Source organism: Lepidochelys kempii, chromosome 4, assembly GCF_965140265.1.
Source record: "Lepidochelys kempii isolate rLepKem1 chromosome 4, rLepKem1.hap2, whole genome shotgun sequence".
Taxonomy (NCBI): domain Eukaryota; kingdom Metazoa; phylum Chordata; order Testudines; family Cheloniidae; genus Lepidochelys; species Lepidochelys kempii.
In genome coordinates, this window is record NC_133259.1 from 86,457,352 (window position 1) to 86,475,559 (window position 18,208).

General features: G+C 39.5%; 1 protein-coding gene across 6 annotated transcripts in view; it reads left to right on the forward strand.

Moving 5' to 3' along the window:
• SGCZ (sarcoglycan zeta) overlaps nucleotides 1–18,208 on the forward strand; it is an 838,252-nt gene that overhangs the window by 453,721 nt on the left and 366,323 nt on the right. For all 6 annotated transcript variants that reach the window (XR_012158659.1, XM_073341950.1, XM_073341949.1 and 3 more), the window contains one exon: nucleotides 3,099–3,293. Coding sequence is in view for 5 of the 6 variants with exons in the window: in XM_073341950.1 (XP_073198051.1) it covers nucleotides 3,099–3,293 (195 nt within the window). In the remaining variant the exon portion in view is untranslated. The remainder of the gene's footprint in view (nucleotides 1–3,098; nucleotides 3,294–18,208) is intronic.

The window sequence follows — 18,208 nt, forward strand, 5'->3', positions numbered from 1 at the left end:
AAAGAAACCCTGTTGGTGAAGTCTGACTACAAGAAACAATCATGTAATTAAGACCAAGGGGCAAAGGGTAGCCTTCTGTGCTCTTTAAAAAAAACAAAAACAAACAAAAAAAAAAAACAAAGCAAAACAAAAATCCTCTCAATCCCCCCTGATTGTGAGACTTATGTTTTTCAGATCACTTTATAACATGCATAATTCTGTCCCTTACCTGTTTTATTACAATTCTATATATGCCTTCTAATGTTCACTGCTGTGATACATACATTTTAAAGTGATTTGGAAGTAAAGAACTTAAAGCAACTGTGAAAGAATAGGAGTTAAAGAAAAGACAGGACCACTGACCAAACTTCTCCGTAACAGGTTCACAAAGTGAATCCAATTCCAAGTCACCATTGGAGTCTCTGCATTTCACAATGCTGGAGGAAGAAGTTGGGATTGTAATGTCACACAATTAATATCTCTGCTCATAAGAAGTGATGGGCAAACCTCAGTGTTTTGAGTTGGATAAGTATCCACTTATTCAGCTGCTTATCCAAATGGGTTTGGTCTTGAACTCATGAGAACAGACTTCCTAGTGAAATTTGAGACTTTGTTTGATCCTTCAAGCAGATATACATTGGTTCTTACTTTTGTTTGGATCAGTTTACCATCTTTACTCATAAGATATCTTAAAAGTTGCCCTATTATTTTTACCAGGAAATAAACCATTGTTTTTAAATGTAAAATTGGTAATTTTCTCTGATGTGTATTGTTATGGGTTGGGTGGATGGATCTACATACACATTTACTCAATGGCTTAATTTTTTTATTCCTGTAAAGTTCAAAGTCATAATTTTATGGTCACATTAGAAATAGTATTTTTGGAAAACAAAAATAAATTGCCTTCATTTAATTTTAAATCATATAATAATGGAGGCCTTTTTATGTTGAAAGGGAGGCAAGTTTGAACATTGAATAGGAACATAAATGACAGGAAAAAAAATAGAGGATGTAAAAATGGAAGAACATATCTGTATTTACTTCTACATTTATTAAAACAATTTTTCCTAAATACCAAAAGATTAGAAGTTAATGTAGTGAATGCCTGTGCCCTGACATTCTCAGTTAATTTCCTAAATTGGCATATGTTGAGAACAGTCTAAAATGTAGACTAAAGGTATTCTAATACAAAATTTCTTTTGTAATATTTTTATGTCCAGTCTGCTGCTTGAGCTAAGTAAATTATCTGGTTTTGTTGACCATGTCTTTGCATTTTCCCTTTTATATAGTCATGAAGAATCAAAACCACTCAGACTGGCAGTAAAAATGATAGACATTCCTTGGTAGGGCAGGTTATACTGGGAAATACTTTTTTTTTTTTTTTTTGCTATCATTGGTAGAGGGTTTTTGGGGGTGGAGGTGTGGTAACCCTTACATGAACTGCTCTGACACCTCGTTGATTTGTAATAGACCCTTGACCCTTGAGACATATGAGATCTAAAGACTATCCCTTTTGGTAGCCTGGTGACAACAATCCATTTGATATGGTAGCCTTATAAAGGTTTAAAGTATGGTCTTTGCGTAACCCACACGCCTCCTGAGAGTAATGAGTCTGCTCCCCAAAGCCTTGGCTAACAGCCATATGGTCCAGATCTGAGGTCCCAGGTTCAATCCTGCCCACTGGTGACCAGAGTCTGTTGGCGTTATAAGTGGGGGCTCATCCGGGATTTCATCTGGGAAGTTTCTGAAGTTGGGACATGCTTCCTCAGCTAGGGAAAGTATGTAACCCATACACCTCCTCGGTGTGGTGTTCTGTCCCATCTAATGGCACTGAGACCACTTATAGATTAATGAGTCTGTTCTACAGCCTTAGCTAAGAGGCATATGGCTTTTAGCTCATGCAGTAGAAGCTCATGCATTTAGCTTCACAGGTTCCAGGTTCAATCCTCCCCAATGACGATTGGGGTCCATCGATGTTACATTTGCACATGATCACTGAGCTTTAAAGTGAAAGAGGCTTTTTTACTACATCCCGCAACATTCTGTTGACATGGCACAGATGGCTGAAGTACAGTGGGCACAGTTAACTTTTTTCTTTTACCTTTCTATTCCTAAAATAAGAAATGATTGATCCTCTTGGTATTTCACAAGATAAGTATGGGGAATACCTGCTCACACCCCTTCCCATTTCCCTCTTTTCTTGTAACTCTTCCCTCATAATGACTGCATGTCTGTCTGTCTATATGCACAATGCCCAATCCTGCCTGGAGCCTGTAGGTGTTACTGCAATGTCAATAACTAGTCATATTGTACAAACCAGTAAAAAGATAAGGGAAAAAAAGAAAACTTTTTAACTGCCCACTGTGAGTAGAATTTTCAGTCTCTGACCGAGAGCATGGAACATCATCCAGATGTATGAGTGTTCATTTGGATGGAGGCAGGGTTCCTTTACCGAGTTGGATGGCCCTGACAGGCCTCATGCCAAATGTTGCTGATCCCTGTTATAATGTATGCTTTTCTATGGGATACAATATATGTAAGAAGATGATTTATTTAACCATCTGCATACATAATAAAACAGAGAATTTCACTTGTAAAATTTTGTCCTAAACCAAAGTATGACACTATTTTTTCTCCTTTCATATTAAATATATGAATGACTTACCTTTCAAAAATTACTTTCTGTGACCTGCTCATATATGAAGAAGCCAATAAAACTGTATTTGAGACAAGCACATATGGTCTATTTTCTTTTCTACATTTTTTTTCTCCTAGTTTTCCATATACTATTGAAACTTGTAGCCTGACTTAGTTATAATCACATCTGTTCCTCTATTAGTCACTTTATAATCCATGATAAGAAGAAGAAAAAGAATGCTTCATATCATGGAGCAGCAAATAGGTAAAAATCATACCAAGGGTACTAAAAGCCTAGCTCAAACAAATTGGTATGGTTGAATTTGGCTCAATGAATTTTTTTTCTTTAACACAGTTCAGTGGCTGTAATATGATGATTCTGGAAACCTATTCAGATAATCTTCATAGAATAAAATCTATCAAATGACAATTTTTCATTTCTTACTTTTTTTGTCTCCCCCCCCCCCCCCCCCCCCACGCAGATGACACGAGAACAATATATACTGGCAACACAGCAGAACAGCCTGCCAAGGATTGAAAATCCGCAACTTTATCCAGTGGGAATTTATGGATGGCGAAAGAGGTGCTTATACTTCTTTGTCCTTCTGCTGTTGGTTACCATGATTGTTAACTTAGCAATGACAATATGGATTTTGAAGGTCATGAATTTCACAGTGGTAAGTACCACCATGATTTTCCATCTCTTGATCTTCATGTTAATAGCTTGTCCTTTTTTCAGTGCACGTTCATGTATTCTTTAATGCTTGCACATTATTAAACTATCAACATACACATTACAGATTTATTGTTTAATTAAAATGGAAGGTTACAATTTTTTGGTTTGTTTATTGATACTGGATATTAGGAGAAAGGATTTATCAGTTTACAACATGTGAATCTGGAAATGGACATTTTAACTACTAATTGGCTTTATTTTCCATGTAAATATGTGAAGGTGGTTGCTGTTTTTCTTATGGATCACAACACATCATAACTCTACTGTGGGAAGACTTAGTGACTCCCTTATCTCTGTAAATCTATGACTCTGCTTATGTATATATAAATAATATTTTAAATGTGTTTACAGACTTTTCTTGACATGATGCAACGTTCTTCTTCAGATGATAAGCCAAATTCAGGGGATGTTAAATACAGCTAGAGGATATTTAAATCAGTTATAAAGATGTTCTTAAAATGCATAAGAATTCCTCTGTATGCTTGTCTTCATGATACATTGTACCGCACTGAGGCCAGAGCATAAAAGGCCATACAGGTGAAATATTCAAAACAAACACCTTTGTACCTGGGACTTATTTGGCTTTCAGGACTACAGCCTACCACAGGACTACCTAATTTAGAATTTTAAATTTTTGGAAAACTAAAATACCTTAATTACAGCTGTACAAAAATGAAATATCAAAACACTTTTTTCCATGGCTAGCATAAAATGATCAGGGGAACTGGAGTACTAGGGGGCATGTTCCCTGGAGGAACTGCTATTGATGGGAAACCAAGGGAATGGGGAGGGAGTGGAGTTAGATTGGAAGCCACTCAGCCACATAGACACAGCAATCCACAGGGTTTATAAAGTTCCACTTGTTCAATTTTACCTGTTTCAGCTTCTTTCCTTTACAAATAAAATCTGGTGGTAACATCTGATCAGGGAATTATCTGAAGTGTAGCAGCTGGCAGAATGAGTCCTGTAACTTGGTCTGGAATTTGCAGACACAAACCTAGTCCAGTAATGTGCCTGGTGGAAGGAGGAGTTTGAACTGTACACAGACCTGGCCATGCAGGAGGACAGCAACAGCAGGAAATTAAAACTATTAGTTTACCTTATTGGGGAACAAGGAGGAGAGATCTGCACTGCTCTGAACCACACACTGCCTCAAGCCTCCCAGCAATCCTAGGAGCCCCGAGGACCTATTGCTCCCCAAAGCAGGACAAAACTGTGGAGTGACACAGGCTTTTCACTAGAGAACAATCTAAAGGGGAGGGGATAGATTTCATGTTACTGCCTTACAAACACTGGCTGCCTACATGCAATGTTGGAGTCTTGACAGACTCCCTAATTTGGGACAGGATAGTCTGTGGCACTTGGGATCATCCCCTCCCTCTGCTCTGGGAAGACAATCTCACATTAGACAAATGCTTAGACATGGGGCATGCAATGGAAGCCTTGAGAGGAAAGATGAAATACATAGAAGGTGTATCGCATCCCCAGAACTACATGTCAGGGAGTCAACAGGAAAGGAAAGCAATTGGCTTCCATAAACGTAGTGAAATGTATTTACTGTGTGAGACAGCATGAGCAGGTAAAGGAGAAGGTGCCCCAAGGTAGGACAGCATTACAAGGAATGTGGCAAGGTTGAGCCATCTTGTGCAAGAGCAGAGCAAGGTCTTGGAAGATTGTCAGATTTGTACAGGAGTGGGGTGGCACATCAGACAGTGGTGGTAACATCGTGAGACTCTCCTGGGCTCTGAGAGCATATCAGTTCAAGCTGTCAGGACAAGAAAGCAACAAGGGATGAATAGTACCATCCTCCATGCATAGAACCATGTTATCTTTTGTGATTTCAGCTGAATAGTGAAGCCTCCTGCATAGTGATTTCTTAGGGTGAGTTGGATTTGAACACACCCATTACAAAGAGCGGTCACAATGTAAAATGAGAACACAGTGGAGCCCAAAGGAATATGTGACCTCATAGTAACTAATCTGAGAAATAACAGATGGTACCAATTGAAGTTTGTGGATGGTAGATGGTAAGCACCCCAGACCTCTCTTGGGAATACAGCATACAGCCATACAAACCATGGATCTGATCGGGTAGTAAGCATGCAAAGAAAGTCTTATGACACTATGTAGTCCAGTGGGCCAAGGAGTTCAAAAGTGTGTAGAGCAGGGGCATTAGAGGACCTGTAGGGACTAGTGCAGCCTGGTGGTGGTAAAGATGTCATCAGGCATGTTGTTCATCTGCATAGACCAAAGCCACTGAAACCGGAATTGAAAATATCCACTGCACACAATAGATGAAATCTTGCTAGTACTTTCCAGATCCAGAATCTGAATGGTCTGTGGTGTGAAGACTGGGTTTTGACTCATAAGTCTGGTTAAAGAGTCAGCATGTGCAGCACTGTTTGGTCACTACAGATGGCTATGCCTGCTGATGAATATAAGCCCAGTGCCAGAGGTGTTCCAGAGATGACTCATTGAGTGCTGTAAGGACTGCTTAGGGTGAAAACAATTGCAGATGATATCCTCATTGTAGGTGAAAGAAGCCATGATACAGAAGCTGAATGAGACTATGACAGGAAATGACGACAAGCTTTTCTACAGCGATGCAGGGACAAGAACATAAAACTGAATGCAGATAAAATGTGACTCAAACAACATGAGGTGACATACATTAAACATCTGCTCACAGCACAGGGACAGAGCTGATCCCATCAAAATGAAAGCAGTCAGACATTCCACATTCCTAGTAGATGTGAAAGGGGTACCTAGGTGCTGAAATTAGGAGTGCTGAATGTGCTACCATGCCCACTGGCTTGAAGTGGTTTTCGTCATATACAGGATTTACAGTTTGGTTCAATGGCTCTCATCACCCCTCATACAATTTGTTCCAGCACTCCTGAAGGGGTACAGCACTTTATAGGAATGATACATTTTCTGTCCACATTTGTCTGCAATAGAGGAACCATATGTCAGCTCCTGTACAAGTCTCTGTCCTCTCATAAGGCAGGATGTTGAGAGGGACTGGGCAGGTCCGTAACAGCAAGCATTTGACATGCTGAAACAAAGGATAATGGATGCCCCTGTCCTGAAGTACTACAAGACAGGAGAGACACTGTCACTCCAGTGTGATGCATCAGAGAAAGGATTGGGTATAGCTTTTTTGCAAAAGCAGCCAGTCACTTATTCCAACAGACCCCTGTCAGAGACTGAACAAAATAGAAAAAAAGCTTCTGGCTATGGTTTTGGAGTGGAGGGTTTCCATCAGTACACCTGTAGCCAATAATAGTGCAAAAAGCTTAGACACCCCTAGAAACAATCATGGCAAAGCCCCTTCTTGCATATGTTGATGCATCTCCAACACTACCAAGGAGATCAGATGTTGTACACATATGTACCCAGTATCAGCGAGCTGGAGGAACGGGGTCTGGACATTGAATCCATTAGCATGCTGCACTGTCTCCTGGTTTCAACACTGAAGCTGATGAAAATCAAAGAGGCAATGGAAAAGCCCAATTGCAAGCAGTCAAAAGAATGTGATAAGAGCAGGGTGGCCAGAAGACAAAAGCCAAGTTTCTGGTAGGAGCAGAACCATATTGTCAAATTAAAGATTAGTTGAGTATGCAGGATAGAATATTTTGAGGACAGGAAGTTTGTTGTCTCCACCACATTCCATAAGCATGTCATGCAAAAAATACAGGACTCGCACCTTGGCATTGACCGTTGTCTTAGACAGGCTTGTGAGTAGATTTAACAGCCAGGAATGAATACACATCTCTGCTCCTTGATAGCAGGGTGTGACGCCTGCTGGTCATGTGATAACCACCAGCAGAAAGACTCTGTTACCACATGATCTGCCCACCACTGAGTGGAGGCCTGCTGCATCCAGAAGAATGGAGAATCCACCAAGAGGAGATGGCCAACAATCAGTGAAAGCAGGCAACAGAGTATAGCTGGTTAGCAAACAACCTGCTGACCCTGGAGACGGACGCTCCTCACAACTCATAAGCCTACTCCTTCTGTTTTTTCTCTATTGGCTAGGTCCTCGTAGGAGGACCTGGCTCCAGGGCTTCTATGTACTTCACCTGTTGAGAAGACCAAACTATCTCAAAGACTGTTCAACCACGAGTCTGCGGTAAAGATGAAACTCCAATTTAGCTGTGTGCTAACAACCTCTGGCAGAAGAGACAGGAGCTGGAGTCTGGGTGTCAATTATTTGTGTTTAATTTTATATTAAAATGTTTGTTAAAACAGGGAAGATATATCATGGTCAGTGGAACTGAAGTGTCCCTGGAGGAATAGGGAATGGAGGTAGTTAGGTTAAAGGACAACTCAGCCACATGGAGGCAGAAGTCCACAGGCTTCAATAAAGTTTCTCTTGTTTAATTTACTTTGCATTCAGCTTCACTCTTTGGGAATAAAACATCTAGAAGCTTTATTGGAAAGTGAATAACTTGTAATGGAATATAGAATCAAATCTCACATTTAGTGCACAGTGCAAATCTATCTATTTCAGTGCTTCTGCTTACTATTTAGCAGATTGAAGCCTTTGGTTTAGTAGTTTTAGCAGTATGCATGTGGCAAATATAATTAAATGAACGGGAGCTTAATGATTTCACTAAGATAACATTTGAAGTGTAATACACTTTATACCTAAATGCAGTCCTTCATGACAATGCTGGATATTGCAGTTCAAAAATCACTTAATGTGGATTTTTAACAGTCCTGAAATATTACAAATCCAATTAGATTATATTTAGTTGACATATGTGAATTAATCTTTAATCCTCCTGTTAAGAGGAAAAATAATTTTATATTTTTCACCAGTCCTTGCACTTGTATTCAAGTAAGCAATTGTTAATAGCATAAGAAGAAAAAAATCACCCCATGACATCAAAAAGCAGAAAATAATGTGCAATTTGTTCAGGTAACATTACTGATCTACCAGCATTATATTTCACTTTCATTATTGCAGTTTCTGTCCCAGAAATGCAAACTCGCATCTGTTAACATTTCTTATTTGAACAAGCTGAGTGTATGCTATTGTTATCAAAAATTCTGTACCAAGGAAGACTGGAAGGATCATTTTATTTTATGGTGGTTCCATTAGTATATCATTTTTACCAACATTTGTATATAGTATATCATTGTTGACACTGGATTATTAACCTTTATTCTTCACATGGTGGAATGTGTAATAGCTTTGTTTGGTGAAATATTCTTTTTTGGGACTGAATAGTTTCTCACTCCAAATATTTATATATATTCATGACCTATCATCTGGTTAGCCTGTTACAGAAAACAGGGTTTATAGATATAAATCTTGACTGGTTTATGATATTCTAATTCTGCATGAATGTTCTTACTCAAAATTGTATAATTTATAGTTTGCAAATATTTTTATTAACAGCGTGTTAGTCATTGTAGTATTTCAAATGCAGTGATGATACATAATATAAGAAATATCATAAATCTTACTATTGCACTTGTCCATGTATAAGAGCTTGACAGGGAATGGGTTCCTATCAGTAAAGGATCTGGTTGAACTCTCCACAGTTAAACCCACACAGGAAATCCCTTTGTATCAAACACTGTGATGTTGATGACAGAAAATCCTCCCAAAAAATGTTGAGAAAATTCTAATCTGTAAATCTGAAAAAAATCTATTCTATTCATTGGCATTCATGAGAAAAATAAGACTACATTTTTCAGATAACTATACGTTCTGACATTTCAGCTCAGCACGATTAGCCCCAATCTTGTCTATTTAAATTATCTAGCATATTAGGATTTCACTGGTTTCAGGGGTAGTCGTGTTAGTTTATATCAGCAAAAACAATGAGGAGTCCTTGTGGCACCTTAAAGACTAACACATTTATTTGGGCATAAGCTTTCATGGGCTATAACCCACTTCATCAGATGCATGGAGTGAAAAAAGTAGACAGGTATAAATACACAGCACATGAAAAGATGGGAGTTGCCTTGCCAAGTGGGGGGCCAATGCTAATGAAGCCAATTCAATTAGGCTGGATGTAGCCCATTCCTAACAGCTGACAAGAAGGTGTGAGTATCAACGGAGGCAAAATTATTTTTTTGTAGTGACCCAGCCACTCCCAGTTTTTATTCAGGCCTAATTTGATGGTGTTAAGTTTGCAAATTAGTTCCAGTTCTGCAGTTTCTCGTTGAGTCTGTTTTTGAAGGTTTTTTTTGTTGAAGAATGGCCACATTTAAGTCTGTTGCGTATCCAGGTTGAAGTGCCCTCACTTGATTTTGATTGACTTCATTCTTTTTAAAGCATCTTTAAAATTACCAAGGTAGTGTATGCATATAATTTTTGTTAATATATATGGAAAATATGCCTGTGCATCAATATAACCACAATTCGCTGGATGATTTTCAAGGTTAAAAAATAAACAGTGGTATTGGTAAAATCCATGCTGGCTAGACTTTAACGTGCATAGCAGAAGTAGCTATGATGTCAAATTAAGAATGGGACATGGTTTATTCATGTTGACTTAAGTTTAAGATCTAAAAATTACGTGTCTGAGAGCAATGAGAATTGAGGAATTGACTTGGAGATCGGATTACCAAACTAGAACGTATAGCTGAGTTAACTTACATACTTATGGTGTTTAGGTACAATGTATACACTATTTCATGTAACTTGTAATCTATGATTTGTTAAAAGCAGAAATTAATCCCTTTCTTTGTCTAGTTAAACAACTTTGAACTTTTCAGAGTAGTTTAAATTATGACGTTATTTGCCTGAGGTTCTTTACAATCACTTTTTAGAAGATGGTGAGTGACCAACACATAGTGACAATTGCTGGATCAGAAATACAGCAATGTTGGCTTTGAATTAACCAGTCATCACCCATTTTTAAGAGACTAATGTAACCGTGTGTGTGTCCATGTAAATCTGTTATAGTTCTATGTTGGAACATCTCTTTAGTTAAAGCTGTAGAAACTTGTGCTTTTAGCTCTGGAGTTCCTCACTTCAATTCTTTGTGTTGGCCAAGATGGTGGCTGTCACACTAAGTTGAAGCTTAGATCTTTCCAGGAAAGGCCTATAAGCAAATGAAAAAAGAGCTATAAAAAGTCTGAGACAAAGCTGGAGACAAGCTGACCAAAGAAAGTAAAGGGTCCTTCCTATATAACTAAAGGAATTCACTGAAAGGTGGGAATACTCTTTAAAATATATATATATGGTATGTATACTGATATATTTTATGAATATATAATCTGGATACCGTCCTGTAGCTATTTTCTGATTTGAATTATGTAGTACATATGTATTTTAAATTTTGGTGATGGTGAAAAACATTTAACCTATTTTTACATGTTCATGTCTTTATAGCAGATCTCTCATAACATTGAGACTTAGCTTTTTAATTTTAATACTGAAATTGCCCTTCATTCCCTGTTGCTGTCTTGATGGTTGTGCAACATCAAGTGATGACTTTCAAACCCTAAGAGGAGCTGTATTTTAGTACAGTGTGCTCTTCTTAGAGTCTGTACATTTCAGAAATGTTAACATTGTAGCCAACCTAGAGAAATTATGGATCCCATCATCTCTAGTAATGTTTTTTGCCCTAAACTTGTCACAATTTAATGGATTCTAGTGTGCGCTACCCTGGCTACCCACTAGGACTGCTTTGAGGGGAATCCAAGCTCTGTTTCCTGCTCAGCCCTCGTTGCCAGTTGTGTAACCACCAAATGGTTTCGCGTTGTCCACCAACTAGCTCCTGTGGGGGATGACGTTTGCCTATGCACTTCTAGTCTGGCCTCAATTCCAACCGGAGATCAAGAAGTGAAAGGCTTTGTCTATTTTACCAATAGTTCCCCCCATCATCTAATTCCTAGATATCCCATTCCCATCTCTGCAGTCATTTGCAATTTACAATAAAACATTGGCAATTTTTGACTGGGGGTTGGACTAGATGACCTCCTGAGGTCCCTTCCAACCCTGATATTCTATGGTTCTAAGACTGCTTTGTGCTGTTTGCTTGCATGGTGGAGCTTTAACTCATTCATTGCAGGTAGTCATGCCAATAGCAGGAACAAAAGATACCATCATTTGTGAAGAGATGTTTAATGTTTACCAACTTCTGCCATGTTATCTTCAAACGTACATAATATTACTTTCAGCCCCTCCATCATTATGGAGTTGCACAACTTGAGTTGTAAATAAATGTGAAGCTGTATGTTTTGTTTTTTTTATGGGTGGTGTTTTGATAAAGTATCATGGATGACACGGTCTCCCACAGTATTCTTGTCAGCAAGTTAAAGAAGTATGGGCTGGATGAATGCACTATAAGGTGGGTAGAAAGTTGGCTAGATTGTCGGGCTCAACGGGTAGTGATCAATGGCTCCATGTCTAGTTGGCAGCCGGTATCAAGTGGAGTGCCCCAGGGGTTGGTCCTGGGGCCGGTTTTGTTCAATATCTTCATAAATGATCTGGAGGATGGTGTGGATTGCACTCTCAGCAAATTTGCGGATGATACTAAACTAGGAGGAGTGGTAGATATGCTGGAGGGCAGGGATAGGATACAGAAGGAACTAGACAAATTGGAGGATTGGGCCAAAAGAAATCTGAGGTTCAACAAGGATAAGTGCAGGGTCCTGCAGTTAGGACGGAAGAACCCAATGCACAGCTACAGACTAGGGACCGAATGGCTAGGCAGCAGTTCTGCGGAAAAGGACCTAGGGGTGACAGTGGTCGAGAAGCTGGATATGAGTCAACAGTGTGCCCTTGTTGCCAAGAAGGCCAATGGCATTTTGGGATGTATACGTAGGGGCATTGCCAGCAGATCGAGGGACGTGATCGTTCCCCTCTATTTGACATTGGTGAGGCCTCATCTGGAGTACTGTGTCCAGTTTTGGGCCCCACACTACAAGAAGGATGTGGATACATTGGAGAGAGTCCAGCGAAGGGCAACAAAAATGATTAGGGGTCTGGAACACATGACTTATGAGGAGAGGCTGAGGGAGCTGGGATTGTTTAGCCTGCAGAAGAGAAGAATGAGGGGGGATTTGATAGCTGCTTTCAACTACCTGAGAGGTGGTTCCAGAGAGGATGGTTCTAGACTATTCTCAGTGATAGAAGAGGACAGGACAAAGAGTAATGGTCTCAAGTTGCAGTGGGGGAGGTTTAGGTTGTATATTAGGAAAAACTTTTTCACTAGGAGGGTGGTGAAACACTGGAATGCGTTACCTAGGGAGGTGGTGGAATCTCCTTCCTTAGAAGTTTTTAAGGTCAGGCTTGACAAAGCCCTGGCTGGGATGATTTATTTGGGGATGGGTCCTGCTTTGAGCAGGGGGTTGGACTAGATGACCTCCTGAGGTCCCTTCCAACTCTGTTGGTTGCTATAAATGACTGATAGCATTTCATAGAATCATAGAATATCAATTATTCTGAGTATAAGGCAACAACTAGTTAGCTTTGTGGTTTCAAAATATATGCATTATCCTATGAAAGTACCCTCTAGCTCTCAAGTAAATACCATTCTGGAGACAAACTGGGCCCATGGGATTCACTCCTTTGCAATTCAAAGATCAGGTTGCCTACTTGTCTTGAGTAATACGGAACTTGCCAAAAGAATTCTATATGAAAAACGTCTTCATGTGAGGCTAAAGAGAACAAAATACTCTGCATTTGTTGGTTCTGCTTCTCTGTTCAAGGAACAATCCAAGATAATATTTGACCTGCAGCCTAGTGCTGGGAGATGCTTCAGAGGTTTGATTTAGATATACATCTAAAAGCTGGATGCCTACCTTAATAATCCAAACAGTTATAATTATACAAAAATTTACTGGAAGTCTCACAAGAACAAGATTTTCTGTGAGATTCCTTTTACTTTGTTTTCCTTTGAGTTAGAAAACATGAGTGCAGTCTTTGTTGTGATGTACAGGAGTTTATGCCAGAAAGTGCAGAGGACTACAAAAGTAAAAAAGAACTTTTAATCACAAAATGCTCTTTTCAGGTTTCTGATAGGTTCATTCAATTTACCAATGAGCTAATGGCTTGCGATATAATCCCAATCAAGAATCTACACTGCCAGAAGTTTCAATCCTTCACTTGTGACATTACAACTGAGGAACAAATATTTGATAGAAGCAAAGGCGTTCTACTCATGTAAATTTAGATTGTAAGCTCTTTGGGGCAGAAGCTATATTCCTATATGATTGATACAGTGGTCAGTACAATGCACCTTGATTCTGACTAGAGCCTGATGGCTATTTTTAGTAGTAAATAATGGGGGGGGGAGAGAGAGAGAGAAAAATATTGCATAAAAGGAGTTGTTTCTAAATAGAATGCATCACACACATTTTTGAAAAGCACCAAATGCTTTTTTCAGTTTCTCAGTGGCTGGAACTGGATCCACATTTGGTGCTGAGTTTACTGTTCAGCATTAGGGAAATCCCTCATCATTTCTTCAAAGTATCGGACTTCAGTTAATTTTACTGGTACAGAACTAGAAGCAATTGTGTTCAGTGCTTTAATCAAAAGTTTGACTATGGTAGCAAATCACCTCTGAATTACCAATGCATAAGTAATTAATTTTCTTGCAAAAATATGTAATAGTGTCTTGTTTTTCTCCACATGTATCACAGTATTAGGGGGAGCATCTCTGCTTCAGACGTAACAGATTGTTTTGACCACCCAGATCTATTTATTTTGTATTTTGATCCAGTAATCTCTGTATCATCAATTCTGATGGCTTGTCTGGGTGATAGACAGCATCTCAATCTGTGTTATCTCAACTCATTTCTAAATGATCCTAAAAAAGGAACATGATTAAACAGTTTAGGAGGAATATTGGCATTACTTAATAGAAACAGAAGTTTCCAATATGCAGATGTTAAATGCCAGCTAATCAGTCCAAATCATTCATAATTTTCAAAGTTTACTGGGGATGTGCTGACCGCTACTCAAAAATAATGTAGATGGTTGCAGACAAAGTCTCTCTTCCTTATGAAAGAAGTACTTCTCTATTGGTGACTGTACTTTTACTAAAGAGTGTACTTTTATCCACTCAAAAAGCATAAGTTTCATAGCTCATTCACTTACCAACATGTGCTCTTTTTTCAGGGGTGAAAGTAACTTAAAGGAATTACTGGTAAGCCGGATTCCTGAGCGGGGGCATGGCCTCAACAAGAAGAGGCGTGGCCTCAAAATGAAGATTTAAAGGCCCCAAGGCTTTGGCTGTGGCTGGGAGCCCCGGGGCCTTTTAATCACCCCCGGATCTACCAGCTGCAGAGGCTCAGGGGTGATTTAAAGGGCCTGAGGCTCTGGCCACCACTACCACAGCGGAGCTCCACGCCCTTTAAATCAACGGAGCCCTGCCACCGCTACCCCGGGGCTCCAGCAGTGGGGCTTGGGCAGTGCTTTAAAGGGCCTGCAGCTCCGGCTGCTGCAGCGAGCCCTGGGCTCTTTAAATCGCCAGCCTGGGGAAGCCGGTCTGGTCCAGCATGGCATACCGGCTCTTGCCAGTACGCCATACCGGCTTACTTTCATCTCTGTCCCTTTTAGATTGTAAATGGTTCCTTATGCACATATACAAAGCTTGATGTCCCAACAGTGGTGACTAGACTCAAGAAAATAGTTTGGAAGACTAAATCTTAAACAAAGGGGAAGAAAAAAGAAAGTGGATTAAAAATAAGTAAATAACATGGAACAATAATCCTTTCAACAATGTATCTTGGTAAATTACATGAATTTCTTTGACTTGATGTATTATCAAGTTGTTGAATCATAGCTAGTTACATCATTTATTGCATAGGATTGTTTCAGGATGTGTAAATGCATTTTATAGTCTTAAAATCTGTATGTCACTCCTGAGCTATAAATTCTCTATGGATTTTGATTATTGCAAATTGCCTCTGCACAGAGGAAAGATAAAATTGCTCATTTCTGGATTTGTTCTGTCATTTTGCATCTATTGGAAGAATATTATTTGAGATTTCAGCAAGCACACAGGACAAAGTCCTTACACTTTGTTCTCCTTCCTTCCTTCCGCTTGGATGTGAGGGAAATTAAAACCAATTTAGTTATACAGAGTACTGCATTGTTTAATGGTAGGAATGCATTATATCCTGTAGGTTGTCACTGTTAAAGTTTATACTACAATAAACCTTGCCTGGCATACAATCTGTTGGAAGCATGGAGGGTACTCTGGCCCCTGGTGGGGTCATTACCAGTCCAGATATGTTAGAGCAGCCTTGGATCTACTCTACCAAATGCCAGTACTGCTATAGAACAACCCTATGTTGAGGGATCCATACCACCTCCTTTAGTCTACCACTCTGACAGCAGATAGTGGGTGCCACCGGTAATCTGTTCCATACTCATAAGAACGGACATACTGGGTCGGACCAAAGGTCCATCAAGCCCAGTATCCTGTCCTCTGACAATGGCCAATGGCAGGTGCCCCAAAGGGAGTGAACAGACAGGTTATCATAAAGTGATCCATGCCCTGTTACCCAATCCCAGCTTCTGGCAAACAGAGGCTAGGGACATCATTCCTGCCCATCCTGGCTAATAACCATTGATGGACCTATCCTCCATGAATCTATCTAGCTCCCTTTTGAACCCCCTTATGGTATTGGCCTTCACAACACCCTCTGGCAAGGGGGTTGGACTAGATGACCTTCAGGGGTCCCTTCCAACCGTGATATTCTATGATTCTATGATTCCAGAGGTTGACTTGTGTTGCGTGAAAAAATACTTGTTTTAAACCTGCTACCTATTAATTTAATTTGGTGGCCCCTTGTTCTTGTATTATGAGGAGGAGTAAATAACACTTCCTTATTTACTTTCTCAATACCACTCATGATTTTATAGCCCTCTATCATATCCCACCTTAGTCGCCTCTTTTCCAAGCTGAAAAGTCCCAGTCTTATTAATCTCTCCTCATACTGAAGCTGTTCTATACCCCTAATCATTTTTGTAGCCCTTTTCCAAACCTTTTCCAATGCCAATATATCTTTTTTTGAGATGGGGGCAACCACATCTGCATGCGGTATTCAAGGTGTGGGCATACCATGGATTTATATAGAGGCAATATGATACTTTCTGTCATATTATCTGTCCCATTTTTGATGATTCCCAACATTCTGTTCGCTTTTTTGACTACTGCTGAACATTGAGTGGATGATTTCAGAGAACTATCCACAATGACTCCAAGATATTTCTTGAGTGGTAACAGCTAATTTAGATCCCATCATTGTATATGTATAGTTAGGATTATGTTTTCCAATGTACATTACTTTGCATTTATCAACATTAAAGTTCAGCTGCCATTTTGTTGCCCCGTCGCTCAGTTTTCTGAGATCCTTTTGTATCTCTTCTCAGACTGCCGGAGACTTAACTATCTTGAGTAGTTTTGTATCATCTGCAAATTTTGTGACCTCACTGTTTACACCTTTTTCCAGATCATATAGGAATATGTTAAAAAGGACTGGGCCCAGTACAGATCCTTGGGGCACACCACTATTTACTTCTCTCCATTCTGAAAACTGACCATTTATTCCTACGTTTTGTTTCCTATCTTTTAACCAGTTACCAATCCATGAGAGAGAGTCTTCCCTCTTATCCCATGACTGCTTATTTTGCTTAAGAGCCTTTGGTGAGGGACCTTGTCAAAGGCTTTCTGAGAATCTAAATACATTATATCCACTGGGTCTCCTTTGTCCACATGCTTGTTGACCCCCTCAAGGAATTCTAGTAGATTGGTGAGGCATGATTTCCCTTTACAAAAACCATGTTGACGATTTCCCAACAAATTATGTTCATCTATGTGTCTGACAATTTTGTTCTTTAAGATAGTTTCAACCAATTTGCAAGTACTGAAGTGAGGCTTACGGGCTTGTAGTTGCCAGGGTCACCTCTGGAGCCCTTTTTAAAAATTGGCGTCACATTAGCTATCCTCCAGTCATTTGGTACAGAAGCTGATTTAAATGATAGGTTACAGATGATAGTTAATAGTCCTGCAATTTCACATTTGAGTTCCTTCAGAACTCTTGGGTGAATACCATCAGGTCCTGGAGACCTATTAGTGTTTATCAATTTGTTCCAAAACCTCCTTTAATGACACCTCAATTTGGGACAGTTCCTCAGATCTGTCACCCAAAAAGAATGGCTTAGGTTTGGGAATCTCCCTCACATCCTCAACAGTGAAGACCGATGCAAAGAATTCATTTAGTTTCTCCGCAATGGCCTTATCATCTTTTTGCATCTTGATCGTCCAGTGTCCCCACTAGTTGTTTAGCAGGCTTTCTGCTTTCGATATATTTTAAAAAAAAATTGCTATTACTTTTGGAGTCTTTGGCTAGCTGTTCAAATTATTTTTGGTCTTTCTAATTCTATTTTTACACTTCATTTGCAAGAGTTTATGCTCTTTTCTATTTTCCTCATTAGGATTTATCTTCCACTTTTAAAGGATGCCTTTTTGCTTCTCACTGCTCTTTACTTTGTGGTTTAACCACGGTGGCCCTTTTTTTGGTTCTGTTACTGTGTTTGTTTGTTTTTTTAAATTGGAGTATACATTTAAGTTGAGCCTCTATTATGGTGTCTTTTAAAAGTTTCCACACAGCTTGCAGGGATTTTACTTTTGGTACTGTACCTTTTAATTTCTGTTTCACTAACCACCTCATTTTTTGTAGTTCCCCTTTCTGAAATTAAATGCGACAGTGTTGGGCCACTGTGGAGTTTTCCCCGCCACAGGGATGTTAAATTTATATTATGGTTACTGTTACCAAGCGGTCCAGCTATATTCACTTCTTCAACCTGATCCTCTGCTCCACTTAAGACTAAATCAAGAATTGCCTTTCCTCTCGTGCATTCCAGGCCTAGCTGTT